General features: G+C 45.4%; 2 protein-coding genes across 5 annotated transcripts in view; both read left to right on the top strand.

Annotated features, from left to right (window-relative positions):
- The window catches only part of NUP155 (nucleoporin 155), a 69,352-nt gene extending 61,419 nt beyond the window's left edge, over positions 1–7,933 (top strand). The window contains exon 35 of the mRNA XM_090037958.1: positions 1,867–7,933. Within this exon, the coding sequence (XP_089894084.1) occupies positions 1,867–2,005 (139 nt within the window). The 3' untranslated portion in view covers positions 2,006–7,933. The remainder of the gene's footprint in view (positions 1–1,866) is intronic.
- An 8,405-nt stretch (positions 7,934–16,338) lies between these two features.
- The window catches only part of CPLANE1 (ciliogenesis and planar polarity effector complex subunit 1), a 104,046-nt gene continuing 97,896 nt past the window's right edge, over positions 16,339–22,488 (top strand). For 2 of the 4 annotated variants that reach the window (XM_090037956.1, XM_090037953.1), the window contains exons 1-5: positions 16,340–16,608; positions 17,427–17,537; positions 17,791–17,926; positions 18,493–18,612; positions 20,373–20,608. In XM_090037956.1, the coding sequence (XP_089894082.1) occupies positions 17,445–17,537; positions 17,791–17,926; positions 18,493–18,612; positions 20,373–20,608 (585 nt within the window). In that variant the 5' untranslated portion in view covers positions 16,340–16,608; positions 17,427–17,444. Of the gene's footprint in view, positions 16,609–17,426; positions 17,538–17,790; positions 17,927–18,492; positions 18,613–20,372; positions 20,609–22,488 lie in introns of all 4 variants that reach the window. The other 2 variants (XM_090037955.1, XM_090037954.1) reach the window with 2 other exon arrangements.

The following is a 22,488-nucleotide window of genomic DNA, read 5'->3' as shown; positions in this document are numbered from 1 at the left end:
TTTCTGAAGTCAAGGACTTCTGTGTTGCTGACTGAGTTGCCAGCTTTACGGCGGATGGTGAAGGTGATCAGCTCGTGGTCACTGTCACTCAGCTTCCCATCGATCACTAGGTCGCCGATTAGGTCATCCCCCATAGCCAGTACCAGGTCAAGCAGCGCTTTGCCTCTCGTTGGCCCATAGACTTCTTGAGTCAGGTAGAGGTCATCCACGCACGAGAGAAAGCTTTGCAACCGCTCGGATTTTGCTGAATGATCTTCCCAGGAGATGTCCGGGTAATTGAAGTCACCCATGATAACCAAGGTCCTGGAGCAAGCGGCCTCAGTCAGTTCCCGGGCAAACTCCTGGTCAAGCTCAGGACTTTGAGTGGGAGGTCTGTAGTAGACTCCCACCGTTGTGTCCCCTGTGCCGTTTTTCCCACGAATTTTTACCCAGAGGGTCTCTAGCTGTCCATGCCGGTCGCTGACATCAGCTTGCAGGGACATGTAGCTTTCCTTGACATAGAGAGCTACACCCCCACCCCTTTTGTCAACACGATCCCTCCTGTACAGGGTATAGCCCTCTATACCCGTGGTCCAGTCATGGGTGGAGTCCCACCAGGTCTTCGTTATCCCAATGATGTCATAATTCTTTGCACTGAGCAGGAGGACAAGCTCCGCCTGCTTGTTACCCAGGCTCCTGGCATTAGTGTACAGGCAGGCAAGTGTGCCCTTAGGGGCTCTTGCCTTGCCCACAGATTGTGCCAGGGCTGGGGCAGGGGTGGTCTCCCTTAAGTGCCTTGGTCCGCTGGCTTTGCAAGGGTCACTCAGCGGGCCAGCAGTGGCAGTAATCCCCCCATCCCCCAGCGGGCTTAGTTTATCCATAAGCATATGTTTAATCAGCTCTTTTGTACCTGCTTGTATATAATACAAGCTGTGCATGACAGTCCAAAGCCAAAAGGCTCATTATTTACCACACAGTTCAATGGGCTGGGCCCCAGCAGAAATAACAGCGTTTCAAGCTGTGGTTACCCCACAGCTTAGCACTGCTCGATATACGTGTGTACGCCAGATACCCCCACCCTCCACCACAAAAGATCTGTATGCAAATTAGCCCCCCTACTTATGACAGGAAATGGGAGTTCTTCTCACAAATGCTGATGAGGTATGCAGGGTAACCTGTACCCTCTCCATCTCATGGAGGACAGGGCCACACTAATAATATGCAACAGGCTGAGAGAAGGGGCAACAGAGGAATTCTGGCTAAGCTATATGAGGCCCTTTTCAGTAATGTTTACCAGACATTTAAGGCCGGCTAAAAAATGAGATTCATTGGAAATGGGAAAGAAAGGCACAGCTTAGTTGTGAGAGTGAAGAGGAAGTCTACATGTTTTTACTGTAGTGGCTCACCTTGACTTGGAAAAAGTCAGTGCTGAGGGGGACTGAGTGCAATGAGCAGTACCCTATATCTTCTTCAGGTGGGTTACACTATGCTATTCTTTGTAGTAAATTCCCATCAGTATGTTTGCCCCGTACAAGCAATGTGTTTCATAGTCATGCTCAGTGTTGGCTGAATTTAGCCAACTTTATGAGTAGTTTCCATTACTGAGGACGTTGCTTTTGGCAGCAGTTTAATGATAGACTGTGTATTTAATGCGGTTTCTTTGTATGGGAATGTAAGATGAGGGGCTTTTTTTCCCCATGTCAGCTATGTGTGGGGGAGGGGGGTGGCATCTTGTATTCAAGTAACTATGGTATATATTGGAAAAATGAAGTAATCTGTTTTTGTCATTTTTTTTATCCTGTTATTTCCTATAGGTGTCTTACTACTTTTTCTCAAATGAATGGCATGTACATAAAAAATATTCTTTTTCTTTTTTTTTTTATACAGACGACGATTCACAAATGTTTGTTTGGATGCTGTTAGTTGCTACCTTGTTGAACTTCAGTCTATGAGCCCTACATTAACAGTGCAGACCACTACAGGGAATTTTAAGTCCCTACAGGCTAAATTAGAACGACTTCATTGATTGACTGATATGATAAAGAACTGACAGGTCAGATGCAACGAACTGTAGAAAAGAAGCTCAGATGTCTGCACTGGAGTCTGGAAAAGCAAACGCTCAATACATCTGCTAACATTAAAGATCCTCCTGCAATTAATAAAATAATGTCTTTGTTCATACTAATCTACAGGTATCTACAAATAGTAGAATGTATATTTGACAAATCAAGGTGCGTTGTTTTTGCTACTGCCAATTTTTTTTCTAATTATAGAAAATCTTTTTTATACTGTTGGAATAAGATATGTTGTACAACCTCCCTTCAGGATTAAAATTATTTGGAAAATATATTTTTTTCTTTTTTCCTGTATTTACATAATTTTAATACAGTTGGGAATGGTAATAGGATGCAAAATCAAACATGGTAATACAATTGCATATGTTGTAGCTGCTTAAAAATATGAAAGCAAGAGAAGAGAAGCAAAGTTGACTGAAAGGCAAGAAGAGAAAACTGGGAAAGAAGTCTTTGCTAGTTGACTTCCAAAAATGGTCAGATTAGTGATTTAGTGACAAAATCATAAAATTATGCCTATGTAAGAGAGAGTTACTGTTCCAAAACTATTCTTTACTATACAGATTGCCACTAAAATGTAATTCTCAGGACAATATAGCGGAAGCTAACAGCTTAGTATGCTTGAGCTGTATGTACAAAAGCATTATTAGAACTCAGCAAACCTTCTACCTTTTGCCCCAGTAAAAATTATGCTTTGTTCAACTCATCCTTGTTTCTGTGAAAATCAACATGGTGTAATAGATATGCACCCCCAATTAACATTAGTACTGGCCATGTCCACATGTGGGACATAATCGAAACACTCCTTTATACTTCCTCTGATTAATGTGTATGTAAGTATCATTTAGTTTCCCATGGTCATGAAGGTCTATGCTATAAATATATTCATCACTATTCTACAGTCATATGTGCATCCATAGTAAATATGTCTAACAAAAACCCTCCTATAAATCATGCACTTGAAGTTACCTTTTGCTGTGTTGGAGTAGTCTTCATTTTACCCTGTTATTGACTCCAAAGATTTTTCTTTTAGTATTTAATTTTTCCAGACCTAGATAAGCCAAAAGAATGAATGTAGTTGATGTATGGATTGTAACATACCATCTGCCGTAAAGTAAAAAAAGAAAAACTACTGGTATTAGAAGCCACCTATATAAAGAAAAAAAAATCAATTTCGGGTTAGCAATATCTATATATAACTAGATCTAGAGAGCTAGATAGCTAGATCTATAGATATCTAAACATGCTTAATTACTGGGTGATGTCTCAATTTAATAACTGGACCTTTCTCCCTAAAATACAAAGAAAACATGCTGTTCCCTACTCAGTCAGTGTTATGTAATTTAGGGTAAATCCAACTTCCATCTTTATGTTTATGCTAAAATAAAACTGACTATTATCCTGGTTTTTCTCTCATACCATGCCATGATTGGAACTCGCAAGCTCTTTTTAAATAAATTACCTTATTTCCTCAAATCCAAGATGACTAAGTTCAAGGCGAACTCCCAATAATTAGATTGTAGACATGGAAGTTTATAACTTACAGGGCAAGCAGCCACAGGAGGGGCAGCCAGCAAAGGAGTCAAGTGGCCTACTCCTTGCACATACCCCCCCTCTACTTTGCCTCCCTGCTCTCTGTACACCCCATGCCTGCCTCCATCTCCATGATTTCTGAACCCCCCTGTACTCCATGATGCTTGTACCTCCTGGTGCTTGCACCCTCCACCACATGTACCTTGTCCATCTGCCACCTGCCCTCCATTCTTGCACTCCCTGTTTCTTCCCCCGCCACCACATTGTGTCTGAACCCCCTGGCCCCTCCTCCTGTACCACTTGTCCCACTGATGCTTACCTTGTCCCACCAAGCCTGAAAACCTGGCATCTGTCCCCTGGACCACTTAACCTCGTGGTGCCTGTCCCACTCCCCATCCACTTGGCTTCTCACATCACCTGCCACTCTGTCTACTCCCTGCAGCCTTTCCCCCCCACCCCGACTTACTTTCTCATCCCAGCTCCAACTCCAGCTGGGTCCCTGCACATGCCTCAATCTCCCACCCAGCCAGCTGCAGTTGCTTCAGCCTTGGCCAGCACTGTTGCATGACTGGAGGCACCAAGTGCTCATGCATCAGACTGCCCCTCCTTCCCCTGCCATCTCCTCCCCTCCCACCTTGTATTCAAATGGGGAAAAATCTTCACCTTGGATTTGAGTAAACATGATAGTTGCTATGCAAATCAAGAAGACTTTTGAAAAAAAAATATTTTTTTCAATTTAAGGCTTAATATGCCCCCTCCAAATTACATAAATGTTAGTTTTCTATGAAACACACATCATACAGAGACATCTTGTATATTAGTCTGCCATTGCTGCAATCAAAATATGCAGTTTACATATGAAGGGGCAATTCATTCCTTAATGAAATCAGCATCGTGTCATAATAAAGCATACACTTGCATATAGTGTCTCATTTTTGCTTCCACATATTTAACAGATTTGTAAACTTAAAAAATATTGCATGACAACAACTAGCATTGGCCCAACTTATATGATCTTGATAAGCATTTATGCTACAGTTCTAGAGGAGTCAGTGTAGGATGAGTCTGGAGGAGTAAGTGTAGAGATTGGAAGTTGTGAAAAGAGTACTAATTACTCTGACTTTCTGCTTGTTCTTAGGCAACTTACTTCATCTTTCTCTTATGTTTTCCACCTGCAAAATGGGATAACTCTTACCAGGAATTTTCTTAGGAAAGTTTGTGGAGTACTTTCAGAACATAAAGGAGTATTATTAAAGTGTCATTCATTCTTGTAGATAGTGTTGAAATTTTAGTGTGAAGGTTACTTCCTACCTCACTGACTTAAGTGTAATACTTCACCCTCAACTGTGGATTTTTTTTTCTTACTCTTTCTTTCTTTACTTTATTGAAGTCAGAGGGACGTAGGAGTTAGACAGCAAAGGAGGGGAAATTTGGGGGTTTGCTGCTTTTGACAGGAGAGATTGCTTCTTTGCTAAGCTGATGTTTTCCTAGAAAGCTCATCTTGCATAATATTTGTTCAACTTGAAAGTTAGAGGGAAATGGTCTTGACTAGGCACACATTCAGTCTCTTTATCATCGTTGGTATTTCTTGCTTTATGCATTTGTAAATTTGTACAGAACGTAAAATGGAAGTGTAAGGAAGGTTACTTAAGTCTGATGCTTAGTGGTAGCAAACTAGTCATTATTAATCAGTTGCAGCAGCCGTGACATCTGGAGCCAAGCTGCTAGGTACTATGAAAAAAGACAACTAAATCTCCAACTCCAGCCCTGAATTATAGTTATCTCTACACTCAGGATATGTTTCTAGAATGAATACATCTTCTGTTTCATTTTTGGTTTGCTTCCTTTAGGATTCGTTGGATCAAAAATAGATGAATAGTTAAAAGATTGTGGTTGTTGGTAAAAATATTGAGTGTCATATCTGTAGTCATGTCCCCAAGGTCTACAGTGGTAACAAAAATGTGCTTCATTGCACATGGTGTTTTACCTTTCTTTTCTGACCCTGGAATAGCTTTGAAATGCATTAAAGACCTTTCTTACACACATTTTTTATTCCCATTGTTCACATTTATCTAAAACTAAGAAACGAGGTCTGTTCTTCAGTACATAATATATCAATGTTATGTTAATAATGGCACCTGCGATGTAATATTCACGTGTTGAAATTAACATGGCTTGTTGGAATTACATCGATACTGGATGGACATATACCATCTTTTTTAAGTTGACCATCTCCAAATGACTTTTTTTAAAACTGACAACTAGATTGTATCTCTGTAAGGTCTCTTAATTAAATCTAACTTGAAGTTTAAACAGTTGTTTAAAAAATAACTGAGGAAAAAGTATTATACTAAACACTTTTTTGAGCAATGGTCTGTATATGTGCCATCATTGATAGATACAAGTCTAGTGTGCTTTAGTTAGAAATGTCTAGTCAGCAATGACCTGTGGGGCAGCACTTTGTACATCCAATTAAAGGTATAAAGGGTGAATCCACCCTAATTATCCCAACGCTGTTGGTTGGCCAACTCATAATTCATTAGGGTACTTACTCCAAAGCATTTGGAATAGAGGGTAGATTACAGACTGTGTATATATACCACACATTTCAAGGTACAAGGTATATCTTCCTATAAAAGTTAGAGTTGCACTGATACGTCATTCCATATCATATCGGCACCAATAAAAGGAAAATCGACGTTATCAGCAATTGACTTTTTGGCCTATGTTACCAATAATGTCACAGATAAATGCTGTGTGTATGTATAATACCGCAGCATGCATGTGGCCAGGAGTCCAGCCTAGCATCCAGCTGGTAAGTCTGGGGGGGGGGGGGCAGGCACAGATTAAGACCCCCACGCTGAGGGAAGAAATGGGGCTGGGGCAGGGGTAGGCGCTGCCCAGCTGGGCAGGGTGTGGGATGAAGCCACAGGTGGCTCATCTGGAAGGATGCAGGAGGCAGCGGTTGCTCCTGCCGCTGCGCACACCCCCATGGGGGACATGTGCTCCCCCACACCAGATTTATGCATGGGGTGGGGGCAGGTTGCCCACTGTGCACTTAGGGCCATAGGCTGCACCAATCTCTTCGCAGCAAGGGGGACTGAGCCAGGACGGGCTGCAGTGGTGCTAGAAGGAGAGCTACAGGGTAGCTATGGAAAATGTTGGGATAGCTGTAGCCCACCCCATAAACCCTCCTACCAGAACCACCACTACCTGCCTCTCCCTCCACCAGGAAGAAGCCACAGTGGGCAGCCCGTCCTCGCCCTGTGCACATATCCAGGGGTCGTATGCCCTTCATGCCTTCCCTGGTGTGCATGCAGTGTGGGGAGCTGCCCTTCCTCCCCACCCCTTTGTCCCCCAGATGAGCCACTTGCAGCTCCATCAAGTGTTCAGCCCCACTTCCATTCCCTTCCTCACTGTGGGGTCCTTGATCTGTGCCCCCAAGTTCTTCCCCCCACCCCCGGACTTACCAGCTTGACTCTGCTCTTCAAGCTGCTGGGCTGCATATCAGCAATCGGATTGGTATCGGCAGATACAGCTGATTAATAATCAGCCCTCGGTATCAGCCAAAAAAATCTCTATCAGTGCACCCCTAATACAAGTAATATTCAGGTAAGTAACCTCTTTGTTTTGCTAAACTTAAATTCTGTACATTGAATGCTTTAGTCTAAAATAACTTTATTCCCTACAATTGAGAGTAGCTAAAAATAAATCTTCTTGGCTCTCAGTCTGCAGTGTATTTGGGAACACGGTATGGGTAGATTGCTAACAAATACCATTTAGACTGAGATGCAAAAAAAACCATTCTGATTTAAGTTACATTGGAGCTAATTTTGGAGTAACTCCATTTAAGCCAATGAGCTTGTTCTTAAATTGTCAGTGCAAATTCAGAACCATCAGAGTTCATGTCCTTATTTTTAGCTACAGGTTTTATGAAAACTTGTATATTTATTAATTTCCTAGTAAACCTCTACATTATGATTGTTCCGAAGTTTACCTTAAAATATGTATTCCTGCAATGGGAAGAAAACTAGGAAAATCAAGTATTTTTTAATTCCTCAGCTATAAGGTTTTAAAAGAACAGTGAGCACCTATTATATGGGATATTTACATGATAAAGAAAGAGTCTGATATTAAAGGACAAGCATCTGGATGACTCAACTCCTTTGATTGTCATACACACCAGGGTTTTTTTGTGTGTAGGTGTAACTAACTTTAGGTTTGTTTCTTTCCCCACTATATTGGAATAAGTGGATTCAAAAAATAAACTAATTTTATTTGATGTGTTTCATAAGTATATTTGTGATATGTTGGATTACAATGCATAATAAAGTGTGGTTTTTTTTAAATCCTGCTTTTATAATTACTCTATAAAGGTTAAAACAAAGTCTCTGCAGAAAGTATTTGAAGTTGAAAACCCCATTTTTAAGTAGAGCTTATAAACTGATTATGCAAAGAAAAGCAAAGACCTTTTTCCTTCCCTAAATGCTTCAAGAAGCAAATTGAAATTACTTCTGCTTCTAATGCTTTCTTGAGCTGAGGATCTGCACTGTGTTTGGAACATTTGCAAATGTAATACAAAATAGTTACCTGACTAGAATGTCAAAAATAATGGGGACTAAAATTTTTATATTCTTCTACTGCTTTGATGCATCTTAAACTGTGACAATTTTGAATTAGTTAGTCCTTTATGGAGAAGGGAAAATATTTGTTTTAAGAGATTATTTTTCTGTGATTTGAACCTATACATTTGCTGGCATTACAAGCCCTTTTTTTGGAACTGAACCCATTTTGAAGTTCTTAAAAGTGGTTTCCAAATTATAGGAGAAGGATGTGAAAGGAGGAAGAATTTTAAGGGGATGGGGGGGAGCTTGTTTTAGAAATCTGAAATGTCAAATATAACATTTTAGTCTTTGTTAGATAGTGTTAGACAGCTCATAGGTATGGATCAGACTCCCTGGAAGGTTTCCTGTTCACTGTTGCTCTTGTGTATCTCCATGTGTGGATACATGAATGCCTCATGTCTCCTGAGGCTGGTGGGGCATGGCAGCAGTGAGCAAGGACCACCCACAGGTGGCCACGGTGATGTCAGCGATGATGGTGGGCCAAGTGGGAGGTGGCTGCAGCAGTGTCAGAGGCGGGAGTAGGTGACAAGTGGCAAATGGCATCCATCCACAGACGCCACCTTCAGCATCGGTGGTGGCCAATCTCAGGGGGGACACAGTCAATCTCTGGGTGCATGTGCACCCCCTACGTGTCGCCAGTGTGTGATCATATCTTCCAGAATGTGTGAGAACAAGTCTATGTACCTATAAACTCTTATTTGAAGTCAGGGCAGGAGGGGAATGGTGAAGAAATGTTACAATTGAGGGCCCCATCAAACTGGGCACTAAAAATATACAGTCAAAAGATTGTCCTTGCACTATGACTGTTTGATCTGTATTTCAAAGCTGCTGTTGCACCGAACTGTAGTAGATTTATATCTGAGCCTTCTCTTGAGTGAAAGATTAAGCGCAAAAGATTATCAGTTACAAGTATTAGCTAAAAAACCAATAGATAATTTGTCCCTGAAAAGATTACTGTCTGTTGCTGGAATGGGTCTTATATGTCTATTAATGCATTTAGCTTATCTCAGGTCTCAGATGCAGGAAAGAATATAGGTATCCTTGATGATTTCAGTAGCCCTATCTTTCCATTCTCCATGCCCTGAAAAGTGTTCAAGTTACTGCAGAAATTATGGTGCTTTACACAGCCTGGGTTATTACAGAAAAAAAGCAAATTTTCTCAAAAGCAACATCATCTTTAACTACTGTGGAATGATCTTCACCTTTCCTTTTTGACAAAAAAGGAGACTGGATGCACACCTTGCTGGGGTTACTTGACCCCAGCAGTCTTTCCTGCCCAGAGCAGGGGGGCTGGACCCAATGATCTCACAAGCTCTTAAAAGACAAGCTAATCTCTTTAGGTTTATTTGCTTAAAGTGGGCATTTCTAATCCAATGAAAAGTAAATGACCAGAAATTCAAACACCAAATCTTGGGCAAATCAGGAGCTCTTTGCATTCCTCTACCCCTTCCTCTGCCGTACCAGGGATTCTTTGCTTTCCTAAAGATATCCTGTTCTTAAAGAGCAAGGAGTATTTGAGAGGCGAGGAAATAGAAGCAGGATGAAAGTGTGTTTGTACTTTTCTTTTACTAGGTAATTTTTCTAATCCTGTGTAAAGCTTATATTTGTTCCACTGTCTCCTGTTACTGAAGAGTAGATGTGTAAGCCAGAATATTCACAAAGTCAAATTCTGGCAACAGGTATACTACCAGAGAGGCATAAGCTTTGTAGGTGACAGTGTACTTTGACAAAGGCAGCTGTCACCTGTAAAAGCTTATGCCTCTGCCTCTCATTAAACATGGAATATTTTTGTGACTGGCTTGTATGGTGCTTTAAACTGAACACGTGTTGGGGATCCAGTGAGCTTGTCCCACCTGGCAAATTTAAAGCCAAAGGCTGAGCAAACCTTCAGTCTTCCTCTCAACACCTGCATGCCAGGCACCCCCATGAGAGCATTTATTGTAATGAGAGTATTAGTTACGCTGGCTCCTATCAATCATTTTTTTGCATTGTCATTGATGAGCAGATCAGAGAACTTGAACTAAATCTGAAATCAGATGCAAGGAGTTGTACGTGTTTCCCATTTCCCCTTTCTGGTTTTCTAATTTTCACCAAATCAATAGGGCTTCCTCTACTCCTATGCTGATACGTTAAATTAAAATTCTAATACTGAATATATTATTAAGACTAGCCAATTGACCATCAAGAATGATGGGAGGGGACAGGCTCTGCCCCCAGCCCTGTACACCCCCCCCCAGTTCTGTGCACCCCCCCTGCTGCCCGCTACTCCACCCCACAGTGCCACCACCTCCCAGGTGCAGCAGAGGAGGGGGGAGCTTGCACACGGTGGGCAAGGCCACCACCCAGTACCCTGCACTCCCGCTGCTGCGTGTCTGGCCATGCAAACAGTGGTGGTGAGGCCAGTGCTGTGCTGCCAGCACTCCATGCTTCTGCCTCCAAGGAGGGGTGGGGGAGGCAGGGAAGCTTCCTGTCCCCCTCAGCCAGCACCCCGTGCTGCCACCACCACCTTCAGGGAGCAGGGCTGGGAGGGTAAGGCCAGTGCTGCTGGCCTTGGCCCCCATTCCATCTGCTCCATTGTCACTGTCAAGGTGGTACTCCACCATGCCACTGCTGGAATGCTTTTGGAGCACTCAGATTAGTTGTTTCAGACAACCAATCAGAGTGTGAATAAAGTGTTACAGACAGACGGACTAAGGCTTTTATTATGTTAGAATGTCCCTGTGCCCATTTAAAAGTTGTCTGTGTTTTAAAAATAATAATTTATACTGCAAAATACCATAATCAGATTACCTTAGAGTTTTTAGAAATGCATCACTGTGCCAAAAATTTGAAATGGACCAGTTCAATTTAAATAATCTGTTTCTCCAAAAATGCTACTACTAAATCTATAATAATAATAATAATAATAATAATAATAGGCTTAGTCTGTCTGTCCAGAGCATTCTGATTGGTTGTCTTCGCAGCCAATCACAATACTTACTGAAACAACCAATCAGTGTTCCGGACAGACAGAATAAGAGTGTGCTGAAGGAAAAAAACAACAAAAAACGGTGAGGGGCCTGATCCTTTTCTTTCTTTCTTTCTTTCTTTTTTCTTTTTTTTCCCAGAGCCTGCCCGCCACTCTGCCAGGGGGCAAGCTGCTGGTGGGCCCCAAACTGCAGGGGGCCTGGTGCTTCATTCCGTGGCAATGTCATGCCCCCAGGAGTACCTGGACAGGGTGACAGCAGGGGGGGTGCTACCTGGGGGCACTGCCACCATGGAGGGAAACACTAGGGTCCCCCACAGCTCAGGGGCTATATGACCTGCCGGCAGCTTGCTACCTGGCCATGGGAGACAGGCAGGCTCCAGGAGAAAGAAAAAAAAAAAGTTCAGGCCCCTCACTGCTTTTGTTGCTGTTCCTCAGCAGAACCTGCCCATGCAAGCTGCTGCTGGGTCACACAGCCCGAGCTGCAGGAGTGGGGCAGTGCTTCCTTCTGCTGTAGTGGTGCCCCCCAGGGCCGCCCAGGCAGGGTGCTAGCTACACGGGTGCAGCCCCAGCTCCAGACAACACCTGCTGGATCCAACGGTGGACAGGGTGCTGGAAGCCTGGGTGTGCTCGGGCAAGCTTGGGCTTGGTGGGCTTCCAGCACCCTGTGCACTGTCCCTGTCGCCTTCTCACTGCTTGGGAACAGGTTGGCTGCCCTCGGAAGGTGGCAGGAGGGTGGCTGGGTGTGCTGGCAGCCAGAGAAGGTGGCAGGGATGGTGCACGGAGCACTGGAAGCCCACCAAGCCTAAGCTTCCCCAAGCATGCCTGGGCTTCCTGTGCCCTGTGTGCCATCCCCACTGCCTTCTCCAGATAGAGCCCTTGTACACAGGAGGCATGTCACTGTAATTTGTTACGTAGCAAACTAGAATACATGGGATGTGTTTTAGTTTACCACGTAAAAAAAGTAATTTAAATTGAAAAACACCGTCAAATGTGTACACCGTTACAAAATTTAATCATAATGTGCTGGTGAATATGTACGCTGTTACACAAGTAAATCATTAAACAGGGCAATTAAGCTACTTAAAGGGGCAATTTCCTCATGTGTACAAGAGCCCTTAGTCACGTGCGCAGGGGCCTTCTTATTCTATGACTATAAACAAGTCACAAAATTTATACCTTGATGTACACCTTGCTGGGGTCGTTTGACCCCAGTACTCTTTCCTGCCATGGCAGGGGGTCAGACTCAATGATCTACTCAGGTCCCTTCCGACCCCAGAAACTATGAAACTGTTGCACAAACAGCGGTTCGTTCCCTGGAGGCGCGCAGAGATCACAGACACACAGACATCAGTCAGCACTTAAGGGTCTATTTGCTTGCAAGCAAAGGTCAGAGCAGAGCTAGATGCTCAAATCAGCTCCGACCCTTGATTGTGTTTGCAAGCGGCATTTATCTTCTCAAATCTCCTGGGCGCGTGCACAGACACAGAAGTTCTTGCAGCTTACTTCTGTTTCATACAAACATACATGTAACTACATCATCACATACATCGCATGTATAGTATAATTAGTTATTTGAGTAGGGGGGGCGGAGAGGTAAATATGCAACAGCTAATTAAGCATGATCAATACCACAAGAGTTCATCAAAAGTTCATTCCCCAAGGCTATGCAGTTAAATGCCAGTTTCTGTAATCAGCATGTGAAAGAGTAAGGAGGATGAGGGAGAAACCTTGGGCAGCGTTCTTTTCTTATCAAGAGCAAGATGCAAGCTGTGCAATTCTAACAAAACTATGAAACAAGGTCAGACTTTTGACAAAATATGTCTTTATATTCCTAAACCTGTGTTTACACATGGGCAGTTTTATGTAGCCTTTTCAAGATTGAGAAGTTTTGATTCTGTTAAAGTATTTGGTCAAAAGACAGCTAAAAATCCTGTATTTAAAGAAATACTTTTTAAATTAAATTTTTATTGCAAATGTTTCATGGGCTTCAGCTAGTTTTACATTAAGGATACTTTCCAGAATCAGACTGAAGAATAGGATCACACAATTCTTTCTAGAAACTTATCAATGAGGAGAGAAACTATAAAGAATAACCCCAAGTTGAGAATAGCTGGAGAACCGCTTCTGAAATCATTACGGTCTCCCAGTCTGAGCCCGGTAACTGCACTTTAAGATGAAGTCAAATAGGCTACTGCACATTAAGAAGAGTAAGAGGAAGGAGGAGAGAAGCCAGGCCAGGCACCAGATCCTACCCAAGAAAGGTAAGTGATCCAGCTGCCTGTACCTTTGGTTTAGCTGACTGTTTGTTTGGTAAGGAGTGAGCTCTGAGAAGCTGGGAGTGAGTGCTAACTGCTGAGTGAGTGTTGATTGTTGATTGCTGCCTAGGCCTGAGTCAATCCAGGCCCAGAAGGGCATAAAAGGATACTCCACAGGGAGCCAGCAAACAGGGAATGCCAATAGGGGAGCAGTTTGCAGGCTAGTTTGTGGGCAGGAGTATACACCACGTAGGAGTACACGGGAGCTTCTGACAGAGACTTCAGGTAAGTGAACGAGAAGGGGAGCTACCATGGGGGTGGTGACGCAGAGCGCACTCAGAGCCTCTGCCCTGCTGCTACCTCCAGCCTCCCGGAGCTCCTGTGAGGCCTCCACCCAGACAGACCCCTTGGATGGTTTGGCAGTGCCCTGGCCCTGTCTGCAGCTCTGAGGCCTGGGGGTAGCATGGGGGTGGGTGGTTCCCTTGCCTGTCCCACATGTGCCCAGATAGAGGCCCTGGAGGGCTGGGTGAGGGAACTCTAGGCAGAGGTGAGTAGGCTGTGGGGGATCAGGGCTGCAGAAGATGAGATTGATGGCTACTTTCATTTTCTGCAGGACCAGACTCCTGCCGCAGACATCACGGGAGAGTCCCAGGACAGGTGAATGGAGGATGATCACCTCCAGAGCTAGATAGCGTGCGGCTGTGACTGCTTCCCCAACACAACTGGGGAACAGATGCAAAGCCCTGGCAGCACTGAAGGATGATGTTGCAGGGGAAGACAGGTTTGCAACAAACACCAGGCAGGCTGAGCAACAACCAAGCAGCTGGAGGAAGAGATGCCGGGTCATCGTGGTGGGTGACTCCCTCCTGAGGCACAGAAGGGCCTATCTGTCACTGGATCCAACAGCAGGGAAGGTTTGCCGCCTACCCGGAGCCAGGATCCAGGACATCATGGCGAGGATTCCCGACCTCATCCAGCCCTCTGATTACATGGTCCTCATCTATATGAGCACGAACAATGCAGCCAGTAGTCTGCACCACGACATGAGAGACCACAGGGCTCTGGGGGTCAGGCTTAGCAAGTCAGGGGCACAGGTGATCTTCTCGTCCATCATTCCAGTCAGTGGTCGCCGTCAGCATCAGGGAAGTCAACTTGTGGCTCCGGAGTTGGTGCCATCATGTGGGTTTTGGCTTCTACAAACATGATCCACACTTCCATGAGAGAGGCATCCTGGGACAAGATGGTCTTCATCTCTTCTAAAGATAAGAGTCTGTTCTCTTACATGTTGGCTGATTTTCCTCTGAAGGGCTTTAAACTAGGTTCGTCAGGAGACGGGGAAGCAGAGGGTAAGGAGAGTCTAGGATCAGTGAGATGTGAGCAATGCACTGGATCAGTCTGGGTAAGCACTAAGGTAAGCGCTAAGGGGCCCGATAGACAGTGACGAGACATAGGGGGTGCATAGGGGTGCACCTGCACCCCCTGAGAGTGTTGGTGCAGCCCCTGACTGGCCGTGCTCGCTGCTTTGGCAACTGGCAAGGGGGGCAGACAGGAGTGCCAGTGTGGGTCCCCCCCCAAACACTGGCTAATTGCTGCAATCACTATAGCCACTTCCAGGAGTGGCTGTGGCTATGGCTGCTTACAAGCAACAGCTTTGACCTGGTAGGACCCTACTCATGATTGGGCAGTAGTTATTGAGGGTTACAGGTTGTACGGATGGGATAGAGTGGGGGATGTTGCTCTTTGTTTAAGGAACAATACACATCCTCCATAATCAAGATGGGATCAGAGGAGGGCCAAACTGAGGTATTGTGGGTCAGGATGCAAGGGGGTTGCGAGGAAAGGGACTTGGTAGTGGAAAACTACTACAGATTGCCACACCAGGAGGATGGGCTAGACCTGGAATTCTCCAGGCAGCTCTCAGAGACTGTACGAGATATGGTTGTCATGGGTGACCTAAACTACTCTGACATCTGCTGGGAGGACAGTTAGCCAAATCTAACTGCTCATGTAGGTTCTTAACCTGCATACAGGACCTCCACCTAACACAGGAGGTATATGATCCCATTAGGTGAAATGCCTTGCTGGACTTGGTGTTAGGTACAGGAGATGACTGGGTGGGGAATCTGCAGGTAAAAGGTAACCTAGGAGATAGTGACCATTGATTGATTAAATTCATTATCCGGCGAAGTGTGGGTATACTAACCAGCAGGGCTGAAGTCCTGGACTTCAGAAAGGCTAACTTCAGTGTGCTCAGGAGATTAGTTAGTGAGGCATTAACGCTCAAGAGCATTGGCAAAATGGGGGCCAGGAAAGGTGGTCATTCCTCAAAGGAGCGATCCTACAGGCACAGAAGGAGACAATCCTATTGCGCATAAAAGAGGACAAAGGGGCCAAGAAGCCGTCTTGGCTAAACAGGGAAGTCCAGGAAAGCCCAAGGGCAAAGAAAGAGGTATACAGGCTGTGGAAACAATGGGTAGCTACCAAGCAGGAGCATGCTGAATAAAATTTGAGACTGACAGTGACTCTGTCTTTGGGAACAGCTCCGCAAGGGGTCACGAACTCCTCAACACCTCTAATCAGAGCCGTGTCATGGGACCGTGGGCGCAGGCCTCGTCACCCCCCACCGCCTGCACCTCACTGAAAGGGCTTGATGCAGGCAGAGATCCCCTTCCCGGCCTGGCCCCCGCTATTTTATTTCGGTGAGTTTACACCCTGCCGCGACATAGATTTGTTTAGATGGAGCGGGGTGAGGGGCCCAAAACGAGAACTTGCAGCGGTGGGCTGGCCCTGCCTATAACGCGGGCTTGTTCCCAGCTCTCGCGTTCCCTGAGCCGGAGGAAGGGCACGTGAGCCCAAAACCTGGCAGAAAAAGATCACTCCTCTCCCCCGCCGCTCATCAAAGGGATCCTTTCTTAGCCAAGAGGTTTCTCTCGCTCTGCAGGAGGGAACCAGGCGGCCTCACAGCCCCGAGCGAGGATGAAGTCAGAGCGGGTCCAGGCGGGCGGGGTTGTGCCAGGCCCGCCGTGCCGGGCGGGGCGAGAAGCCGCCTCAGGTGGGCGGTGCCGAGGCCGTTTCCCAGCCTGCGTCGCAGCCTCCCCGGCTCGCGGCGGTTGCGGTGGAGGCGAGGCGGGGCGGGCCCGGGGACTCCTGCTGCCGGGCCGGGCCGGGCCGGACAGGTAACGGGGTCGCGGGTGCCTACCGACGCGGCGCAGCCGGGGTGGGCACCGGGCCTCGTGGCGCAAGGGGCCTGTGGCCGCCCCGCCTGTTAGGCCCCGTTTGGAAATGTTGCACCGGGGGGCGGGCACGGGCCAGGGCCGTTGCTCGCCATGGGCTGGAGGTTGAGCACCCCCGTTTTCTTCTGCCCCCAGGATGACTCGGTCCCATTTGAAACGCTAGTTGGAAAGTCTGGGCTGGTGAGGAGCAGGCAGAGCCATTTCCCTGCCCTTTACGTTAGGGTGGGTTAAAAGGGGGGACCCAGGACCCAAGCTTATGTAGTCCTAGACTCTGTCCTCTTCCAGTCACCTAGCCTCTCTCTTTCTGAACAGATGTGGAAGGTGTTCCTCATTCACTTTTAACAGGCCCACTGCTCTGGAACCTATAGCCTGCTGACTGCAGTGGCCTTACAGCACTGCTTCTCTCTGAGTAACAGAAGTTAAAGCAGCCTATGAAATGTATAGATTTCAGCCTGCAATATTTCAAATAAACATCACCTTTGTTGTTATAGATTGATCTTATAGAGGGGTTTTGGACATTTTGGAAGGCATTTCTGCATGAGGTTGAAACTACACTGCAGAACTGTGTGCCTCATTCTATTCAAATCCAAGTAGTCCGCCAGTCAGATTTATTTTAGGAATAACATAGATTCAAATTCTGTTTGTGTTGTGTATAGAAACTTTTTAACATTTATGTTATTTTAAAAAATAAACCTAACAATTTTTCTGATTCTTTACAGATTTGTTTAAATACCACTGTCCAACATTTTTTTTTTTTTTAGCAGTTATGGTAACTTGGAATGTTATTAAGCATGGAGATTAAGTTAGATGTTCTAATTTCTACATGTATCAAGCAAAGGAGGCCTTGGCCTCGCATTTCCTGGCTGGGACAGGTGAGAGTCCTTATATTAACATCTTCAAGAAGTGGTTTATAGGTACCACGTCAGTTATTAGTTTAGATATCAGTTGCCAAAGGAAGGAGTTGGGGATCAGACTTATAATTTTATATTTTGTATTTAATCAATAAATAACCTTCCCCCCCATTGGTTTAATACAATTACCGCATCTGTCAGCACCATTTTTCATGCAAAATAGAAAATAGATTCGTTTTAAAAAATGAGAGAGATATATTTTATCTTTCAACAGGAAAAAGAAGCAATTTTTCTTTTAGATGCTAAACATATAAATGAAATTAACTTGGTATCAGGAAAGACAAAAAAGAAAATACCTCGACTACAGACACTGCTGAAAAATGTAGCTGTCTTAACAACATCACAAAATGGTTAAGTATTAACATTTTATACATTCAGAACTGAGTTTTTATTTATTTTAAATTGTAGGAATTTGGACAACTATGTTAGTGTAAAAGGCCTGGATCTGACAACTCTCCACATGTGCAAAGGAATTTGCCAGCTCAGGGACAGTTGTTAAATATCCCCCTTTTTGGGCTCAGGTCCTACATTTAGTATTTTTATAGCAGGGCTGTCCAACTTGCAGCCCAAAAGGGTCTACCTTGTGGCTTGCAGGCTCCTACCCAGTCACTGCTTCCCCTGCAGCATCTTATGTTGCAGCCATGGGTTCTGGGCTTCCTCTTCCTCTGGCTTCTACTTCTCCTCCTCACTCCCAAGGGTGAGGTGGCATGGCCCACAGGGGCCAGAGTCCACACAGCAAGGGGTGCAGAGGGTCTGCACAGTGGGGTGGAAGAAGAAGGGGGCCTGCACTGCAAGTGGCCTGGTGTAGTGGGGCATGTGGCCTGCATGGCATATGCAGCCCCTTGCTGTCTAGAAGTTAGATGGCCCTGCTTGGCAGTAAAACAGTTATAAAAGTATTTCCCTGCTATGCAAACAGGTGCTTGGTTGGCAGGAATCCTTACAACAGGAGAGCTGTTTCTCTGGAATAAAGACCAAGACTGTTTGAAAACTGTGCCAGCAATTGAAGAGTCTACTAAGGTGGTCACAGCAGCACAAGGTAGAATTTTTGATTTGCCCTTTTTTAAATCAGTAATCCTGCCGCCATGCATATTTCTTTATTTTTAATCAGTGTCTAGCTAATGATAAATTCATTCACATTCTTGGCAATAGGAAGTACAATTCACATTTCCCTCCTACCTAGGGTTTGGCAACCAGTGATCCATACTGTATGCATGGGAGGTGACCCAGGTCTTTGATACCCATGCCTAGGCAGGAGATTTTTTTTGAAGGAGTGGAAGCTGCCCAGACCTTCCATCTCCCCGAGACAGATTTCAAAGGCCAGACTTGATCTAGACATTTGGTATCTCCATAGCTGTATTTGTACAAGCATTCAGGGATTGCACCCTGGTCTTCTCTATGGTAGATACAGATTCTACCACTGAGCTACAGGGGACTCCCCTTCCCCTAACTGCACTACACAGGCCTGTTCCTCCTTGCTTGTTCTTCTGGCCCCATGACTCTTAAACACTTCTTCTGTATAGTTTGTCCATCTTCAGCAGGGCTGGGTGGAATGTGTCCTTAGCTCTTGAAGGGTGTAAAAGATATGGCTTTGAGTTTCCTTTGGCTGAGCAAAACTTAAAATCCAGGTCTCTCACTTTCTGTATGAGTGCTGTAACCATTAGGGAAAATTAATAGGGGTGCTTAACCGGGCGTCAGCAATGTATGTTGGGCATGCTCCATTGGCAGGCTTATGCATCCAGTCCATAGAGGTCCTAACTCTAGGCATTAGGTCCTTCCAGAAACTTGGGCCCAGGGGTATCAAGTGAATCCCAAAATATTTTTTGGGGTAAATCCTGCAAACACATCCTAGACAGAGTGTCTGTCATCTAAGCACATTTCTAAAAGCAGCCACAGAATATTTTTCTGCAAGTAGTGTGTGCAGAACAAGAGTAGGCTGATTTCTTGGTGGCTGTCTTGGGATTGCTACTGAGGAAGTATAAGCTTACCTTGAGCATTAGGAGGGAATTAAATAGTAAAGGGCCATTCTGGGAAGGATAGTCTGTGCATTGTGGATGGTGTGGCAGTTAATGAAAAGATGGGGACACAGTTGGGGACACAGAGAAAGGGGCATCAAGCCTGGTGTAACTGGCAGAAACAAGGTACTAGCAGTGACAAAGATGGAGATGTAGGAGCTTTAAGATGTAGGAACTTTTAAGACAACTGTTAGAAGCTTGAATTTGCTGGACAAGAGGGAGCTAGTGGAAGGACTAAAACACAGTGCAGGATGAACCAAAACACAGGCAATCTTAAAAGCTTTCATAGACTGGAAAAGTTGATGTGTAGATCAAGGAGAATAGTGAAGAAGAGATTGCAGTAGCTGAAGGAGAGGCTGTTAAATGCATCTCAGACATGAAAAGACTATCCCAAAAAAGGGTACATTTGTCATTTGCCTCTTTCACAAAGGCTATTACTATTATATTGGACCAAGGCTGCTGTAAAGCGTACTGTTTCAGTGCAGTTTAAACTAAAGTGAAGTGTATGGCATCGCTTTGTTTATTTGAAAACAGTTTGAATTTGAAACTCACCATGCAACTTGTATCCCTCATACAAAGTTTACTCTTGGTATAAATGACAGGATAGTCTGCTCTTTGTGTTCTTTTTTTAATTGCACTCACTAAGAACAGTTTAAGATAGGTTGTTTTAACACTATTCTGATATGTGTTAGTATTTTTAGTCTTTTTAAGTAAAACGTATTAAATTAAATCCCGTGGAGACAGAAAAGGAGTAATTTTTATGTTACAACATTATTTTTTGCAGAGTGTTCTTCTATGAGATTGTATCTGTATGTATCAGGAGATGGCAAAAAGGTGCTGCTCACTACTTCTACGGTGTGCATCTTCCTGTGGGAGAGCACAGAAAGCAAAAATGTATCCTCTTCTAAAAATCCTTCATTGGCTGGGTGTTGGTCACAAATTTTGCCTAAAGAATCAGTTGTGTTACCTTCCATCGAAGATAAAGAAACTGGAGTGAATGTTGATTTCATCAAGAATGAGGTAAAAAAAAGTAGCATCCCTTTTAAGTAGGGTAACTTCCCTTTCAGGTGAAATAGAGCCTCAAAGTTACCAAGAGTTTTTAGTAATGTCATGACTATCTTTTTGGCAGTGTTTGCAGTCTCAACTGCAGTTCCAAAACAAGCTTTAATGAGAGAGACTTAAAAAAACTTTCATATTGCATGTTGAAAGCTGTTTTATTTCCTATACAATTGCTCTGTGTGCTTTTTTGAAAATGTGTAACAATAGTGAACATTCAAGTATGTAACAGATATAATTTTACAGCATCTTTCTTATTTGTGCTTTACAAAGCACAGGCAGCTTTATATAGAAGAGCTATGTTAAATGGACACTAACCTTTTCCTTTGCATTTTCAGCAGAGTCTAGGGGTTTATTTTAATTAAGCTCTAGAGACCCAACAAGAGAGATGTTAATGTAAGGGCTTATCTGAAGAGTAGAGATGCGAGAATTGCAGCAACAAACTAGTAGTGTTTTTTCTCTCTTAGCTCTGGGGGTGAGAATGTAGTTTTGGCTCACGGTCCTGCAGTTTGATCTGCATCAGTGTATATCCCCCCCACTGCCCTGTTGACACGATTCCTGTGCCTGCCAGTGCTTTGAGGGGTGCTGCACCACTGCCCTCACTGCAGCCCCGCATGAAGGAGGCGCATTGCTGAGGCGGGGGCGGGGGAGCAGTGGCAAAGATATCCGCACACGGCCCCGCTGTTTCCAGCCACACTGTGTCATGCCCACTAGGCTCCAGGGGCCCCAGGGGAGGGAAGCGGGGCAGGATCCCAAGCCCACAGTCTGCTCCTGCCTCCGGTACAGATCTGGGGGACACAGGTCCTCCTGCCCCCCGGGAGTACTCATGGCAACAGGGAGATGGCCCTCCCCCTCCCTTGGATGAGCCACCCACAGCCTCATCCTGCTCCCTGCTGGCGCCCTGCAGCTGCGCATTGCAGACCTGGGCCCCAAGCCCCGCCTGGCTGGGCAGCAGCCTCAGCCCTGCCCAGCTCCCTCTCCCCCACAATTACCTACTGGAGCTACAGGCTGCCTGGGGCCATGTGCATGTGGCACCCCCTGTCCCTCTGCCTTCCTCCTGCTCCCTCCCAGCTCCCTGCAGGCTGGAAGTCCGCTAGCCTGCAGGGAGCTCATTGCAAAATGGCAGAATCTGTGGTTTTCTCTTGTAAAACGAGAAATCCGCATTTGCCTCTAGTAAAAGGTAAAACCCGCGGTTTACTCCATTTTTCCATGGGAAACAGGAAACCCAGATCCCTGGATTAATAATCAATTATTTCACATGCAGTGTCCTTTTAAAGTGCTCCTGTACCTGTTAGTGTATTGTACTACAATCATAAAGAAATACTATTTTTCTGACCATCTGTCCCTAATGCTTTTGTTCACCCTCTGATTGGTTGTCTTAGCAGCCAATCACAATGCTTACTGAAACAACCAGTCAGAATACTCTGCACAGACAGAGACACATGGCAGCCCGCTACCATCACAGCAGGGAGTGAGGGGCCAGAGCAGGGGGGCGAGGGCAGCCTGCCACCCCACTCCCCAGCCCCACTCCTTGGAGGCGGCAGTGGCACAGGGTGCTGGTGGCACAGTGCTGGCCTTGCCCCCCCCACCCCCATCCGGCCTTGCTGCCTCATCCAAGTGCTGGCCACACCTTCCTCCCCCCCACTCTCCAGCGGAAAGACAGAAAAAGGTGATGTGGGGGGGAGGCACATGGGGCCAGAGGTGGAGTGGTGTCACCACAGGGTGCTGGGTGACAGCGCTTCATGCATGTGTGCCCCCCCACCCATCGTCCATGACTGAGGAGCCAGAGCAGGGCCCCCTGGCCCTACTTCTTGGAGGCAATAGCATTGGGTGTTGGTGGTGCA

The sequence above is a fragment of the Crocodylus siamensis genome, chromosome 3, assembly GCF_052110815.1.
Source record: "Crocodylus siamensis isolate JL-2025a chromosome 3, ASM5211081v1, whole genome shotgun sequence".
Taxonomy (NCBI): domain Eukaryota; kingdom Metazoa; phylum Chordata; order Crocodylia; family Crocodylidae; genus Crocodylus; species Crocodylus siamensis.
This window is presented reverse-complemented; position numbering and strand designations above follow the sequence as displayed.